The sequence below is a fragment of the Cyprinus carpio genome, chromosome A22 (assembly GCF_018340385.1).
Source record: "Cyprinus carpio isolate SPL01 chromosome A22, ASM1834038v1, whole genome shotgun sequence".
NCBI classification, from domain to species: domain Eukaryota; kingdom Metazoa; phylum Chordata; class Actinopteri; order Cypriniformes; family Cyprinidae; genus Cyprinus; species Cyprinus carpio.
In genome coordinates this window covers 9917263-9933672 of record NC_056593.1, presented here as the reverse complement: position 1 = coordinate 9933672, position 16410 = coordinate 9917263, and the positions used below count along the sequence as shown (strand labels likewise).

At 34.9% G+C, this 16410-nt stretch overlaps 4 protein-coding genes across 9 annotated transcripts; 2 read left to right on the top strand and 2 right to left on the bottom strand.

Annotated features, from left to right (window-relative positions):
- Positions 1-3608: 3608 nt before the first annotated feature.
- LOC109096636 (transmembrane protein 221-like) lies at positions 3609-6786 on the top strand. The gene is made up of 3 exons (XM_019110256.2): positions 3609-4303; positions 4832-4917; positions 6296-6786. Exons 1-3 carry the CDS (start codon positions 4014-4016, stop codon positions 6784-6786), a joined length of 867 nt encoding a protein of 288 aa, XP_018965801.1. The 5' UTR covers positions 3609-4013.
- Positions 5715-9694, bottom strand: borcs8 (BLOC-1 related complex subunit 8). 2 transcript variants are annotated; one of them, XM_019110261.2, is made up of 5 exons: positions 9535-9694; positions 9201-9313; positions 8073-8137; positions 7888-7995; positions 5715-6184 (listed from the first exon to the last, which is right to left on the bottom strand). In XM_019110261.2, exons 1-5 carry the CDS (start codon positions 9569-9571, stop codon positions 6121-6123), a joined length of 387 nt encoding a protein of 128 aa, XP_018965806.1. In that variant the 5' UTR covers positions 9572-9694; the 3' UTR covers positions 5715-6120. The 2 variants fall into 2 exon arrangements, with proteins under 2 accessions (XP_018965806.1, XP_018965808.1); XM_019110263.2 differs by lacking the exon at positions 5715-6184 and adding an exon at positions 7637-7704.
- On the top strand, positions 6653-13418 carry rfxank (regulatory factor X-associated ankyrin-containing protein). 2 transcript variants are annotated; one of them, XM_042711824.1, is made up of 8 exons: positions 6653-6789; positions 10666-10783; positions 10885-10950; positions 12486-12586; positions 12672-12797; positions 12909-12975; positions 13045-13125; positions 13217-13418. In XM_042711824.1, the coding sequence occupies exons 2-8, from the start codon at positions 10684-10686 to the stop codon at positions 13285-13287; spliced, it is 612 nt and encodes a 203-aa protein (XP_042567758.1). In that variant the 5' UTR covers positions 6653-6789; positions 10666-10683; the 3' UTR covers positions 13288-13418. The 2 variants fall into 2 exon arrangements, with proteins under 2 accessions (XP_042567758.1, XP_042567757.1); XM_042711823.1 differs by lacking the exon at positions 6653-6789 and adding an exon at positions 10082-10510.
- nr2c2ap (nuclear receptor 2C2-associated protein) lies at positions 13369-15331 on the bottom strand. Of its 4 annotated transcripts, none has more exons than XM_042711827.1 (6): positions 15184-15331; positions 14967-15057; positions 14768-14873; positions 14252-14333; positions 14012-14079; positions 13369-13757 (listed from the first exon to the last, which is right to left on the bottom strand). In XM_042711827.1, the coding sequence occupies exons 1-6, from the start codon at positions 15219-15221 to the stop codon at positions 13705-13707; spliced, it is 438 nt and encodes a 145-aa protein (XP_042567761.1). In that variant the 5' UTR covers positions 15222-15331; the 3' UTR covers positions 13369-13704. The 4 variants fall into 4 exon arrangements, with proteins under 4 accessions (XP_042567761.1, XP_018965805.1, XP_042567759.1 ...); XM_042711825.1 differs by having other exon boundaries at positions 13692-13831; positions 13932-14079; XM_019110260.2 differs by lacking the exon at positions 14252-14333.
- Positions 15332-16410: the final 1079 nt, after the last annotated feature.

The following is a 16410-nucleotide window of genomic DNA, read 5'->3' as shown; positions in this document are numbered from 1 at the left end:
GGCTGGTCAAATGTGCTTCATATTTCATGGGAAAATAAATCAATCAATCAATAATTAAACAAATGTAAAATGTGTGCACATTTCATTACAGTTCATCAAGAAAATTACATTTCTTTATTACGGATTTGCATGAATAAAATGCATAAAATTCGAAATATCTTACTTTTTTTATTCACTATAATTTTTTACAACGGGGTAACCACCTCAAAATATGTATAAAAATGACTATAAAACTAATAACACATTCACAATTCACAAGACTTCCCATAAAAAGTAGCAATGAGATGCACAAGAGAAATCTACTTCACATGCTGTAAAGAGGTCAACAATATCTCTCACTCACACCGTGGCTTTAGTTCCCCTCTGAGAGTTTGATCTGCATGTCATCTGATGCAAGAATCAGCAACTTTGTGTCATGCACCTGAAAGTCCCTCGGCATCCCTCCTGCAGGAAGCTCAGTGTGTTCAGATTCCCTCCAGTCTGAACACATAAACACTGATTATAAGGCAAGACACCACAGGTGAAAAGGGTAAAAATGTAACCTTCAACTAACGGATATCACCCCAGCTGATTTATCACTGTACATTAAAACAACTGTTTTGTATTACAAGTTTTCAGAAATGTTGCATTTAAATGAGGCAAATGAGGAATTTTGGAATTAAATATGCATTTGCATACATTTCCAGAAGTGAAAACTGTGCACTATAAAGACAAGTTCAAAATTATTGTTTCAATTTGTTGACATACTAAATATTTCTCTTATTATCACTCCATAAATCAGAAAATACTGTCAACAGCTATGAAAGCAAAACAGCCCAAAATCCCAAATTGATCAATTTTGCCTATAGTGCCTTGCCTTAAAAGGCATCTTGAATATTCAATATAATTTAGTAAGAAAATAAAGAATTATTTTAGGGTTAGAGAGTGTTAGTTCTTTAATTTAATTTGATTTATTTTAATAATTAAAAGTCTGGCTATTAAGTCTATTTTTATTTTACGTAATTCAATAAACTACTAGAAGCTTAAGTAACTGAACTCAAATGTCCAAAAAAGCTCTATACGATAATGAAATGCAATAGGTGAGAAAGTTAAATAAAGATACAGAATCATAATTTTAAGACTGTCATATCACTATAATAATTTCTCAGTCTCCTCAAAGCATCATTATATGCATACAACTAATGAAAAAGTTTTTTTGTGGAACTTTAAAATGTTTAAAATGTTCAAATGTTAAATAATGACTCTTTAAAGATAAAGATTCTTTGGCACTGATAGTTCCATTAACATCCATCATAACACAAAAGGTTATTTATAGTTGAAAAAGCTTCTTTAGGTTATTTAAAATGTTCTTCATAATAAGAAAAATACTGTTATTTTAAGAAATGCTTTCGGAAACCTTTTCAACCCTGGAACCTTTATGTGTATTATACATTCATAGTGGTTAATATAATTACTATACGTCTCATATCGACTAAAGGAAACTCTGGAAAGTGTCAAGTGTCAACTTTTTTTTTTTTTCTTCCCTGAAACTTCTCACTTCTGCTTTTGACAACATCATTGGCCTGAAGTTTTTGTGCATGTGGTGAGTCTCTCGGTTTCAGAAATAGCCTCTCTGGTCAGCGTTCATGTTTAGGCGATTTTTCAGGCGATGTTTTTTTAGTGTCAGGCTTATCGCGTTCAGCACAGCGGCAGACCTTGAGTTCTTGAGAAGAAAAAAAGAAAAAAAAAAACCACCTGCGCATTCAAGGTTAAGGTAACAAGCAACGTTTCACTTTTATGCAAATACGTCTAAATATAATGCATATGACATGTATATTCATAAATAAAATGTTCCTAATAAAGGCCTGCCGTGGTAGGATTGATGCTCTTTATATGTTCAGCACTGCTTTTGCACCTGAAGATATTTTTTTCCTTTTGATCAGGATATTGCTTGTACAGAATGTCACATATTTCAGAGCAATTTATAACCAAACACTAGTTCTATTTTTCAAAAAGCCTTAACTAAGAGTTCTCCAGAGTGCAATGCTTGTCTCTAAGGCAACCGAAGCAAAGCTTTATCAGTTTTAAAAGGCAGCAACTGCCTTTTAAAATTGCACCACTTACAAAACACACTAAAAATGCTGTTGCTAGTTCTCTTACCTTAGTGCTCTCAAACCCTGGTCCTTTCTTCTGAATCTAATCTTTCTTGTTGTGTACTTTAATTTTTGTGCAAAATAATAATTCTTAATACATATTTATTGTGGAAGATACACTACCCAGATAGCACACACACATCTGCAAGATGTTTGTTAAAGGTTGCTTCAGGAAAGCATCTGCTGTGTACAAACATCTGATAGACGTCTTTTACATACATTCTAAATCATAAACATCTTAAAGACGTCTTCTAAATGTATATTTGACAGTTGTTTGTTTAAGGTTGTTGCAGATGAGCAAATACTCTAAAAAATCCGTTTTGCAGATGTCAAATTGACATCTCTGTGATGTACATGTGTTATCAGGGTATGAATATGCGACGTTTTTAATGATCTTAGGCTATCACTAATACTTTTTGTAAGCGAAGAAAACAAAAATAATGACTTTATACAAAAAATCCTTTATCTCTCCATATCACAAGGATGTGCTGTTTCTACATTTATTTAGCTTTGATTTTAAAGAAACCAGCACATATTTGTGGCGCGGCTGATACAGTAGAGCATACGCAGCATACGGTGATATGGAGAGACACAGAGGAGACTGTTGACAAAGGAATTGTTGAATAAAGTCGTTATTTTTGTTTTCTTCACTTACAAAAACCATTCTTGTCGCTTCATAATGTTACAGTTGAACCACTGATGGCAGATGGAGTATTCTGACGATGACTTTCATACTTTTCCTGACCTAGACAGTGTAACTTACTTGGCAGTCTATGGGACAGTCACAGGCCTCCCGGTTTTCATCCAAAATATCTTAAATTGTGTTTATATTAACGAACGAAGCTTTTACGGGTTTGGAACGACATGGGGGTAAGTGATTAATGACAAAATTTTCATTTTGGGGTGGAGTATCCCTTTAAGACTGGGCGCGGCCATTTTAAACGTGCGAGGCTTCCGGTCTCATTGGCTTTCAGTTATTTTAGCTGTACAAAACAATCCAAACTGGTATTTCTTATAATATAATTTTAATTCATCATTATTGGTTTGCAGGTCAAATAGTTTTACCGTTCACAACTGCTAGTTATACCGGCTTATGAATCAGAGATCTTGCACATTCAAATAAAATACCTTCTGTCTTGCAAAATAAGGTGAATAGGCCTAACACACTATACTTATTTTTAATATCCCTTTACTATTCTTATATCCCAACTACTTCTCGTTTGTACTATTCTGGACAATGTTTGAAACTTTTTATTGCTAGCACTTTTCAGATTATTGCCTCCTTATGTTCCTTGTTTGTAAAAGCATCTGCTAAATGAATGTAAATGTAGCCTATAACAAGACCATTATGTCTTAAAGATGTTTATGATTTAGAATGTATGTATGTATGCATCTGTTAGACGTCTAACAGATGTTTGTACGCAGCAGATGCTCTCCAGATGAAGCAATCTTTAACAGACATCTTGCAGAGGTAAGTGTGCTATCTGGGATGAAAAATAGACTTCAGTTAGTGTACTACACCTGTTGCATGCACTGAACAACTACATGGAAAGCACAGGAAAGCGCATTCCTTTGGAGAGACGTTCTCAAGAGCGAAGTGCAGGACGAGTAAGATGCTGCATTGCTTGGGCAAATAAATCCAAATAAGAACTCCAATGTTGCATGAAAAAAAAAAAAACGTTTTTAATCTGGGGATTTAAAGTGGATCACACGCTCTGACTGAACACCATCGGCACGAGAGCACGCGCATTCCACAGCAGCCTCTCGCGCGTCGTTTGTTTTCCTCGTCAAGAAACCCGCAAACAGTGAGAAGATATCGAGGAAAAGTGGTTAAAACGTCATTTTTGACGGACTGGTGTTTGTTTATGTGGTAAATCGGACATGACGCATTCCTACAGTCAGCGTTCTCTCGTGGTACTCGCGTTTTTAGGGATTTTATCCGGAATAATATCCGTATTGTCCGTAATCTTGATCTTCCAGCTCCAAACGCAACAGGCTGTTATAAATGATTCGCCTACATTCGGGTCGAATGAGATCACAGCTGTGTTAATGGCCGTTTCTACGGTCCTCTCAGCCTTGTCTCTGACACTCAACGTGAGCTCAGTTGTTGTGTGTTTGCTTCACAGCTATTTCGCTACTGAAATATGCCGAGGAGAACCAGACACTCAAAGGTAACAGAGAAACTTATTTTTGTAGACACTTAATCAGAATCTCGAACCAAATGAGTGACATTTACTTGAAAGAAAGATACACTTTCTAGAAGAACATTCCCCAAAAAGAGTTTAGGTTTCAAATGATAAAATAGCCTAGTTGTAAAACCATTTTAGTGTTTGGTAGTTGAACACCATTGGCACATATTTGTAGTAAAAGGAAAATTTCTTCATCCACTAAAACTCTCCTTGAAAGTAATTGAGAGAAAAGTTCTGAAAAAATTCATTCAAATATGTTTGGCGGCCACACTGTATATCAAAGGTAATTTACATTTACTGGACTTTTGAATTTTATATTGACCTCCAGAACCTTGGATATAAACAATGTTTAAACATTTTAAACGATTTCGAATTCAAAGAACAGCATGATGTTTTTTATTCTAGTAGGTCTTTGAAATCAGTCTATTTGTTTTGCAAATTGAGACCTTGCTACTAGTCCATAAAAGAAAAATTGATTTCAGTTTTTTTTTTCTTTGCTTATATTCTAAGGGCCGACTGGTTTCTGTTGGATAGCAGGGTTGTCCGGCATGTGACCATTGGGTTGTTTTGCCCTGGAGTTTCAGCTTACTTAGCTGGTAAGTGCTACACAAAAAAACACATGGAAGTCATGTCATGAATTATATTTAAAAACTTTAATCATTAGATTAAGTATATACACATTTACAGAACATCAGTTACATTGTCCTCAATACACCAAATAAAGAATGTGCAAAATGTGAACTAATTGTAACCAAAACACCTAAAGGAGCTTATAAATATCATATGTCCATTCTTACATCTTTTATATCAAAAGATTTTTTATTTTTTTTTCTAATAATTTTACTTTAGTAAGGAAGACCATTTCTGACTCAGAATAAAGAAAGAAAGTGGTAATTGTGACTTTATTTCTTGTAATTGTGACTTAAATCGACTTTATACGTTGCAGTGTGACATTAAACTTCACAATTACAATTTTTTCCTTGGAGCTGCAACTTTTTCCCTAATTAAAAATTTTAAATTTCCTAATTGTGTATTTAAATTTTATAACATAACTTCATGTTACAAAGTTACATTAAATCTTGCAATTGCAATATGTGACACTGGACCAAAAAAAACAGTCATAATGGTAAATTTTTTGAAATTGAGATTTCATCTGAAAGCTGAATAAATAAACTTTTTCCATCGATGTATGGTTTGTTAGGATAGGACGATATTTGGCAGAGATAAAACTATTTTTAAAATCTGGAATCTGAGGGTGCAAAAAAAAAAAATATATCAAAATATTAAGAAAATTGCCTTTAAAGTTGTCCAAATGAAGTCCTTAGCAATTCATATTACTAATGATAATACATTTTTGATATATTTACAGTAGGAAATTTACAAAATATCTTCATTGAACATGATCTTTACTTAATATCCTAATAATTTTTGGCATAAAAGGAAAATCGATGGTTTTGACCCATACAATATATTTTTGGCTATTGCAACAAATATTTGTGTTCCAGGGTCACATATTTTCTTTGAAGCCACAACTTTATATCTCCCAATGGTGACTTTACACCTCAAAATTTGACTTTAAATCTCGCAACTGCAATATATTCCTGGAGTTTCAACTCCTGATTGTGACTTTAAATCTCACAATATGAATTTATTTCTTATTTTAAATTCAAAATTACCTTTTTATTTTTTAACTTGGATGTGGAAATGGGCTTCCATACTTTAAAAGAGCAATCATTATCAATATGAAGTGGTGGCACCAAGAGAATATAGTATATAGTTTCATTCAGGTCTTCATCAGTTTATATCCCAGAGCTATGCTTTTCTCCTCCATCCTTAAGCATGCCAGGATCCAAAGCTCTTTTTCTGTAAACAAAACAAAACCCAGTACATTAGTGTATATTCATCATTTATCAGTCATAGCATGGAGGGGTTTGACATAAATATTTCTTTTTCTTTTTTTTTTTTTCTTCACAGTCATGTCTATTTTCATGTTGCTGGTGTTTGAAGTTGAGACAGGCATAGCCAGTGTGTGTGTGCTCTCCTCCGGTGTTCTCGTCCTGATACTTATCATTATACACTCCCTAATAAGGGCTGTACATACAGCCAAACAATTCCGCAATGAACACGCCCACATCATGTACCACAGCAACCCTGAAAACATTGCTGGAATCCGTACGTCTAACCCAAGCATTACAGAAAAACCACGGAGGCAACACAGCTCAGCCAACCTGCACAACCCCACTCACACAGATCCTAAATCCCAGTACTCGCCATCCAACGGCCCTCACGGTCACTTTAACGATAAAGACGGCTATGGTGGTGGTGGGAGCGGACGGACACACCGGACACTTTCGACAGAGTCCAGCCTGTTTCAAGCACAGGCCAAACCCTGGAACGGGGTCAACAGTGAGATGAGATCTGTACTTGCTCGTAAAGCCACGATCAAGGATTCAACTTTAGTATGAATGGTAACACATCTAATTTGGTGTCAAGATGGGCATTATATAATACAGTATATGGTTATATTTAATGTGCATAATATACGCACAAACACACCTGCTGCTAAAAGTTCCGAATAAGTCTCTAAAAAACATTCTAAAAACAGTAATAGTGAAATGTTATTACAATTTAAATAATATATTACATATTATATATTAAAATGTGACACTGAAGATTGTAGTAATGGTTGCTGAAAATACATATTATATATTAAAAATTATTTGAAATTGAAAAAAAATTTAAACAAAATTGTAAAAATATTTCACAATATTACTGTATTTTTAATCAATTAAATGTAGCCTTGGTCAGCATAAGAGATTTCTTTTCTTATAAATGCTGTGTGTCTGTACACTATTGTCTTAGAAGGCAGGCAAATTATTTATGACATTTAAAGCAAATTATGTGTATAAAAAAATCTGATTGCTTTTGTACACCTAATTTCAACTTACAGGTGTCAGAAGTCACATTAACTGAAAAAATAATAATAATAATACTGTGAAATTACTACTGAAATACTTGAAAATTTGTGTAGCTGTTATAGAGTAATTCCTCTTATCTTGTTTCTTTTTGCTAAAAAAGACATGTATATTTTTTGCATATTCAAAACACTGCAGTAAACGATTGATGCAGAAAAATAAAACTTTAAAAGTTGAGATGAACATGAGATGACATTCTTAAATTACATATACCACATAATAATAAAATAAATGTGTGGGAGAAGCCTAAGTGAATTGATAAAATAGTACAAAATATTTTATATGCAACTTACGTACATAAACCAGGTGTAGAAAGAATCAAAAATGAAGCAAAACTAACCTTAGAGAAAGATTTCCGTGAGTCAAGGTGGTGTGACTGAAGTGTGTGTGGGTGTATCGTTCACAGCACTGAAGTGACATGTATGTTTAAAAACAGAAAAAGTGAGCAAATTAAAAGTGAAGCAAACGAGCAAAGAAAAATGACAGTAAGCCAATGTCACATTTACATTTAACAGTGAAGTGATATACAAAAAAATAGTAATAATAATGTAAATGCATTTAATTGCATTAAATATGGATAGTGACGACAACCTTCGTCCTTGCGAGCTGCTGATCTGTTCCTTCAGTGAAATGGCTTGCCGGAGCAGACCGTCTATGTTCTTGAAATAGAGACTACTATTTGTCATGCTTTTCACCGCACTGAAACACAGACATGAAGCCCATTAGATAAAATACTACATAATATAGATCATTAATTTATGTAATGCATATCTTACCTGCATGCATATTCAACAGTGTAGATTGCCCCTTGACTTTGTTCCTCCCAACTCTGCATGTCTGTCTACAAATTCACAATTCATCACGACACTTCAGTCAACTTGCTAATATAATAACAATAAATATGTACTTTGATTATAATGCGATTTTCTCATACCCAAAGAGCAAACATTCCAGGATTTTTCTCCATATAATGGACTTCAGTGGTGGCCATTGGGATGAAGGTCCAAACTGCAAATTGTTTCAATGCAGGTTCAAAGGGCTCTACACAATCCCAGCCGAGAAATAAGGGTCTTATCTATAGAAACGATTGGTCATTTCTTAAAAAACTAAAAAAATTATATACTTTTTAACCACAAATGCACATCTTACACTAGCTCTGTGATGTCCGTCCGCAAATTCATCCATTATTTGTGGTTAAAAAGTATATAATTTTTAATGTTTTTGTTTTTTTAATAAAAGACCAATCGTTTTGCTAGCTAAGACTCTTATTCCTCGGCTGGGATTGTGTAGAGCCCCTTGAAGCTGCACTGAAACTGCAATTTGTACCTTCAACCCATTGGCCACCACTGAAGTCCATTATATGGAGAAAAATCCTGGACTGTTTCCCTCAAAAACCTTAATATCTTTGCAACCGAAGAAAGGAAGACATGAAAAACTTGGACGACATGGGGGGTGAGTAAATTATCAGGATTTTTTTATTCTGGAAATGAACTAATCCTTTAAGTCAGCTTGTTAATGTGATTATAATACATTTTATTTATAATGTGCTTTCATCATACACAAAGCGCTACAAAAAAAATTAAAACAAAAGACTATAAATAACAACAATAAAGCATAACATAGAGCAGAAAAAAAAAAAAACTTTTTCAAGTCAAACTAACAAGTGTAGGCTATTTACATGAAATAATAAATCAGTAATATATTACACAGTATAACATTGTTTATACCAAAAATAGTATTTATTTTATAATTTACAGTTATAGATTATAATTGTGAAGTGGGATTCTAATATGGCAGCACAAATGTTATCTGTAAAAAAACATTATAGTGTTTAGGCAATTATACTGTCTGTATTACTGTGATATAGGCTGGGCGATATAAAGAAACGCATTAAAATAACGCACCTTGTGTTGCGCGAGCTCTGGCAGGGATCTCCGGACGTGCTCTTGCAACCTGTAAAGCGCTATCGACGGTTCATTGGCTAACACATACATGCTCTCTGTGAATTTATCAGTCACTGTAGTAGAAATAAACAAAACACGTGATCAGTGTCTTTTCATCAGGTGCATAACAAATTATGTGTACTCTCAAATCAGACTGTCGATGAGACACGCTTAAATAACGCGTCTAATGAATGCAGTAATGTAAATTAAATGTTAAAGATCAAGCATACACAAGTGCACCAAGTCGTTGTTGATTATAGACATAAGGACTCTGAATCTATCCAGGGTAACTTACCTCTTTTTACTTTCAACTGCATTTCTTGGTCCTCCATCTTTATTAAATATTAATATATGATATAAATTTATAAAATTCTTTATGAAACCGTAGCTGTTCCCTTACAAATGTGCTCCCAAAACATCATCCGGAGGAACACCAGGTCAATAAATAGTTCCTAGCCACTAGTTCTGGCCATTACGATTCATCTCAGTGACTCGAATATTTTGAATCGGTTCACCAGTAAGATTAGTTCACTGAATCGTTCAGTGGCCCATTCTGCAGATGTTTACGCAGGTAACGAGTCATTGAACGATTCATTCAAAATACTCGTTCATGACTGAAATAAATCGTATTTAAATTAACAATTTGTTTTTTAAGTCTACTGATATACGCATTGAAGCATCATGCGTTTTCCCCACAAAAGACAACAAAGATTTTTTTTTTTTTGTTCACCCAAATATTTAACTATTTAGGAAGCTGATGGGCTGATTGTTATTAGCTATTGAAAAAAAAAGACAAAAATGAATAAATGTAGGTAGATAGATAGACATACAGACAGAGTAAAACACCAATGAATGGGGCGTACTGATCAGATTCAACCAATGAAATGCTCCTTCCCAGTCCGCACTCAAATGCTATTGGCTCCAGCTATAGTCAGTCTTCGAAGGAGTCAGTACATGAAAGTGAACTAAAACGATTCTTAAAAGATTCGTTCAAAACCCCCGACTCGTTCATGAACAGCTGCTTTTCCAACTCTAACAGTTAAGAAAGATGCGATTAATTTTGCAGCCAAAAGTAAAATATATATTATGAGGAAAAGTAGCCTAATGTTTCATACGATATCATTAAATAGAGTTTGAGTTTGTTGAGCTCAATGCACATGCAAGACTCCTATTTCAGTTTCACTTTTACAAACGAATCAGGAAACCAAAGCAGCCTATACGAACCTGTGAAGTTTAAGATCATGTTTTGTCATAAAGTGTAAACAATCAAGGTAAGTTTCTCCTAAGACATATTTAGTTATTTTATATTAGTATTATTAACTAATTATGCACAATAATTGGCGCTAATCTTGTTTATTATCTTGTTATTTTTTAATCGTATATATTAAGTCTCTATATTTTTCTTTATTGCGTACATTTAAATCAGGTTTAAAGATAAGTGATTATGGAAAACCGACATGACGAGAATGCTGTAAACCATTCGACCACTCTGACGAATAAACAGCGTGGAAATGAGGTCACAGTCCGACCGGCCACTTTAGACAGTGAGTCTGTCACCTTCTTCTATATACTGTTTATTAAAGGCAGATTTCAAATGCATACATTCTTTTTAAGTATAATTATTGCATTTAATTATGTCTTGTAGACCTCTCAATTCATCAGCTGGCAGCCCATGGAGAGATTTCACAACTGGAGGTACATTTATCCAAAGGTATCATCCAACACGTGCCTTATTAAATAAATAAATAAATGTGTGTATCCAGCACATGCATTAATAAATACATAAGTACAGTAGAGATCAACCTACAATTTTCTACATTTCAAGGTCAATGCTTGCTTAGTCCTATTTGAAGTTATACTAAAAGGATTAGAAGCACAATTTTTTTAAAGCATATTTCATAAATTAATTGTATTCTAGAGTACAGTATAAAAGCTCAAATGAGATATATGAAAAATAACTCTGATCAAAATTAAAGAACACTTGCAAATACCAATAGTTATTGGCGTTAATCTGGCACCTGCTGCTAATTTCCTAAATTATATGGCAATCCCTGCAACAGGAGGGGGTCCAGATGAAGGCTAAAGGGATGTCCCTTTTAGCCACCGCACAAGAACTTTGTCATTCCAAATTTGAAATTTCTAGAATATTGCAGCTTTACAATGACACCAAAAGTCCTCCAAAAAGGCTGGTCGCATACGTAAGACAAATGCACGAGAAGACAGGATAATGTGAAGACTCTCAATGGGGAAATGGTTCAACACTGCAGCTGGAATTGCTCACCAGTTCAGTGCTGAACAGGGTATGGATGTCCTGGCACGTTAAAGAGAAGTCAGACTGAAAGTGCACCAAACCTCTCATCAGCAGAAAGAATCGAAACGTTAGGCTCACCTTTGCTGAGGAGAATGTTGTGTGGAGAGAGGAGAACTGGTCCAAAGTTCACTTTAGTGGTAAGAGCAAGTATTATTTATTTGGGTCTGATGGGAAACATTATGTTCAGCATCAAACTGGGGAAAGACTGAATCCAAAGTGTGTAAAGATGAAAGGTGGAGGAGGAATTGTCATGGTTTGGGGATGTTTTCTGCAACAGGAGTTGAGTCTCTTATACAGTTACATGACATGTGAATGCAAATGTTTATCAGAACCTCCTTCAGCATCATGCAGTTCCTTCGCTGTAATCATCTCCCAATCAGCCTGCAATTTTCATGCAAGACAGTGCTCCCGTCACACTGCAAAACAGGTAAAGCAATTCCTTGAAGCTAAGAACATTGAAATAATGAAATGGATGGTCCAGAGTCCTGATCTAAACCTGACTGAAAATCTCTGGAAAATCCTCGGCGACAAAGAAACCCACTACAGTCACTGAACTATGGAAGAGCGTAGAAGAAGAGTGAACCAAGATCACACCAGCGCAGTGAGACACTAGAGATGTTTTGAGTGACTTTAGCACATCAGGACAAGGCCCTCTACTATACTTACTAAATTCTGGAAAACTGTAACCCTCCAAAATTTTAGCTGTAATCTTCTTTTGTGCTGTAGTGGTTACTGTTCTCTAATTTTGATCACAGTGTTTTCCACGAAATGCCTCGGCTATTTTGTTAAACCTGTTAGTGGAACAGTGGTATACCTACAGCTAACATAACTTCAAATTTTGAGCAGATTAACATTTCAGAAAAAATGAAGTATTTATAGATTGTTCTCTAATTTTGACCTCCACTGTATATATGTATGTATGGGTATTCTTGCAGACAGCTCTCTGCTTAACAGTCAAGATGAGCGAGGTTTCACACCACTAATGTGGGCTGCTGCATTTGGAGAGATAATGATGGTGGAGTTCCTCCTTCAGAAGGTGAGAAAGACACATTTTCTTAGCCACTAAGGCTGGACAATGTATAGCATTTACATTTCTTTTTATTTCTTTTATATAATATCAGGGAGCAGATCCGAGAACACTGGCTCGGGAACGAGAAAGTGCTCTGTCTTTGGCCAGCGCAGGAGGATTTGCAGACATTGTTAATATTCTCCTACAACATGGCGTGGATATCGATTCCTATGACTGGGTATGAGTGGTTTAATTATTCTCAAAATCTTACAGACACTATTTAAAAATTGTACACAACCACTAAATACTGCATTTTTTTTTAAATGTAAAAACTTAAACTTTCTAACAGAATGGTGGGACCCCTCTTCTGTATGCAGTTCGTGGGAATCATATAAAATGTGTTGAAGCTCTCTTGAGTAAGTCTTTTCAAAATATTCACGCATTTTATTATTTGTGGTGATGAACTAAAGTAAGTTTGTGTTTAGGATGTGGGGCAGATATCACATTTGAGGCCGACTCTGGCTACAGTCCTGTTGCTCTCGCTGTTGCATTAGGCCACAAAAAAGGCAAGAGTCATTACTTACAGTATATTGATAACAAATAATACATTTTTAAATGATTAATTAATAACTGACAAGTCTCCCAACTTGATTGCAGTGCAAAAACTGCTTGAAGATCACATTTTGAAGCTGTTTCGGGGACCAGTTTCAGAGTCTGACAATACATGAAGCAGAGGACTGCTCTTACAAGACCTTACAATTATCCTGCATAGTTTATAGCTTTATTTTGACATGGACAATGTGAATAACTGTTTTTGTATTTTTTTTGTATTTTTTTTTATTAAAAACGCTTTTACAGACATGCAGTTCATTTGTGTTGATCGGAAAAGACATGTGAATATAATCCATAGAGGCTCTGTAGAAACAATGAAATGAAATCCAAAGTAACATCAGTTTATGCTTTTCCTGTGAGTAGGTGGGAATAAATTCCACATCCAGGGGTGAAAGGAAGGGTGGGGGGGTTGGTTGGCATTCCCGCCTCTTCATACTTCCTCTTTGTCCTTTTTCTCAAAACATTACAAAACCCTTTCCCCCAGGATTTCTAATGTGTAAACAATTATTCTTCCAAAAAAGTCAGCACTGTTTTCAAACACTATTTTCAGCCTCTGAACCAAAGGGGGATCTTGAATGGGAAAACTGTGGGTGAAGAATCAAGGATTTGATAAGCTTGGGATAAATAAAAGACATGGGCAATTTGGCCATCGGCCAGGATCTGTGAGAAAACAAAAGTTGTAGTAGGTTACTGTACTGGAAATGTCCACTGATTGTGACAGATAAGACAGTCAATCTGAGAAAATATGGTGATTATATACATGCATTTATTGAAGTTGATTCAAAAATGACAAAAGGTGGCGATTGCTAAAGAAGAATATTGCGCCACGTGGAAGGATATTTGTAGACAGTTGTTGTCCTCTGGATAGAAGTCTACAATATGTTTGAGATCCTTTTCTTTTGCAGAACCTGTAGAAAACAAAACAATTAAATGTCTTTTATTAATTATCTCTTCTGAAAATCGTTGGTCGTCTGTAGGTACGAGGCCACAGCCCGCAGATCAACATAGTAGTGATGTTTCAGAGGTGAAGGAAGCAAAGTTTATACATGAATCAGTTGAATGAATAATTCAATAACTCACCCAATTAAGGCAGTCACTTGTTTGGTACTTAAATGAATCATAGTTTTTGAAGGAATCTGTTTAATATGATTCAAATGACTCACTAAAAAAAAAGGCATTCTTTTGGCACCACATACTTGTGTAAGCTACAGAAAGAATCAAACTAAAATCCCCCACCATCAGATTTCCATAATTGTAATAAGCCCAGGAACACACAGGCTGTTAAGACAGGTACTTTTTTAACTATACAAAATAAAACAAAAACACATAAAATAAGTTCATGAAAATATTCGCATTGCTTCATAGGAGTGGGCGGCAAACGTTGAGCTATTTTGCCGCGATTTCTGGTTTTCATGGCAACAGCGATTCTGCCTTTGTATCACATAGAATTTTAAAACAGTCTCCGAAACAATTTCAAAATTACAGTATATTATTCCAAATACATAAACATATACCGTCCCTTAACAACCTCGAAGCTCATGGTAAGACTCTCTTTCAATGTTTTATCGCTAAAAGCTGTTGTTTGTGTTGACTGACCTTCTAATTTGCAAGATTTCCCTGAAAATCCTCCTTGGAACTGTAGCCTGAGCTCTGACACTTTCACAGGCTGTGGAAACTCCAAGACTACCCACTGGGATTCACCCTATTTTTGAAAATAAGTTGGTAAAATGGGTTACGAGGATGAGAAGACCACACTGACCGTCGCACCAGCTCGGCGAAATTAACTTAACGTTACCTGGTCAGAATTCCAGCAGGTCTCCTCGTTGGAATCAAACATGAACTTCTTTCCGAACTGTCTGACATCTCTGTTCAGCACAGAACTCACCCTGTGTTTGACAGAAAAACTCCTTTTATGTTTGAATTTACTGCATTGTTATAGCAAAATAGGCCTAGCCAACAATGTGTTTTACAGAATATATTAATATTTAGTTGTAAAACCCCACGTTTTCTACCTGCTTTGCGTGTTGTTACAAATCAATGACTCTGCCATCTTCTGTTCTGAACGACCTCTGAACTGTGGGCAAGTGGAAACACGCGTGATTTCACGACAGTAAGGGCAAGTGTAATATGCTTCTCTGCATCTAGATGTCAGTGTCACTCCTCAATTGCTAGTTATGAAGGCACATTTTTATTTACTTGTTCAAGGTGCATGAAAAATACAAATCGTTTATCAAAATCTTGTTTAATTATACACAGATTGGCTGCAGTGTCCAATTTTGGGCTTTGTAGTGGATGGAAATGAAACTTCAGGTCTGTTTATTAATTACTGAATTTCTTTTGAATGATTTTTGTGTATTTTTGAGACTTTTCAGAATAGCATCTTTTCTCTTGTCTCGTTTGCAACAGTTGCAGCTTTAATCTAAAACTATTTTGGCTATTTTGGGAATAAACATTTGTTCTCTGTAAAAAGAAGCAGTTATACACAAACATACTATAAAATGGCTGATAAAATACTGTAATATTATATATATATATATATTTTATAAATTGGCTGATAAAATACTGTAATATTATATGTATGTTTAAATACTTTATTATTATATATATATATAAACACCTTATTCACTGTTTGCTAAGCTCTGCTTTAGTTACTTTATAGTCATGCTTTATCTCTATTCCAACTTAAGTTAATGGAGAATCTTTGTGTGTGGATTGATTTAAGCTGAATTTTACAGAAATTATATTATACTAGTATACTAGTATACTTCAGGTATTGATTCAGGTCAACAGAGGGCAGAGTAGCTAAAAACAACAATCACAGTAACATCAAATTGTTCAATATTTCAAGTTATGTGCAATTAATGCGTGCTTGTGTGGAAGAAAATCAATATCTAAAACATTCTTTTAAATTACACCAAGGTTGTCTCTTGTAATTGCTTTATATTAAGTTCTTTTGTTTCATTCAACTGCCTTGATTCTGATTTGCAGTGTCTGCAGCTTTTAATTGCGTTACTGCTTAATTTAACAATTTCTTTCAAGAAAACGGCAAATTACATGCGTGCAGTGTCACACTTCATCCCAGCTTATGTACGAGTAATATCCATTCAGTTTTTACCACTTTATGAGCAAAACTCTTATGAGGAACTCTTTAATTCTTTCTAACAGGATGTTTTTTTTACGCCTCTATGAGCGCGCAACGGTACCCAGTGGAGGCTGAGTTTACCTAAAGGTCAATTGTA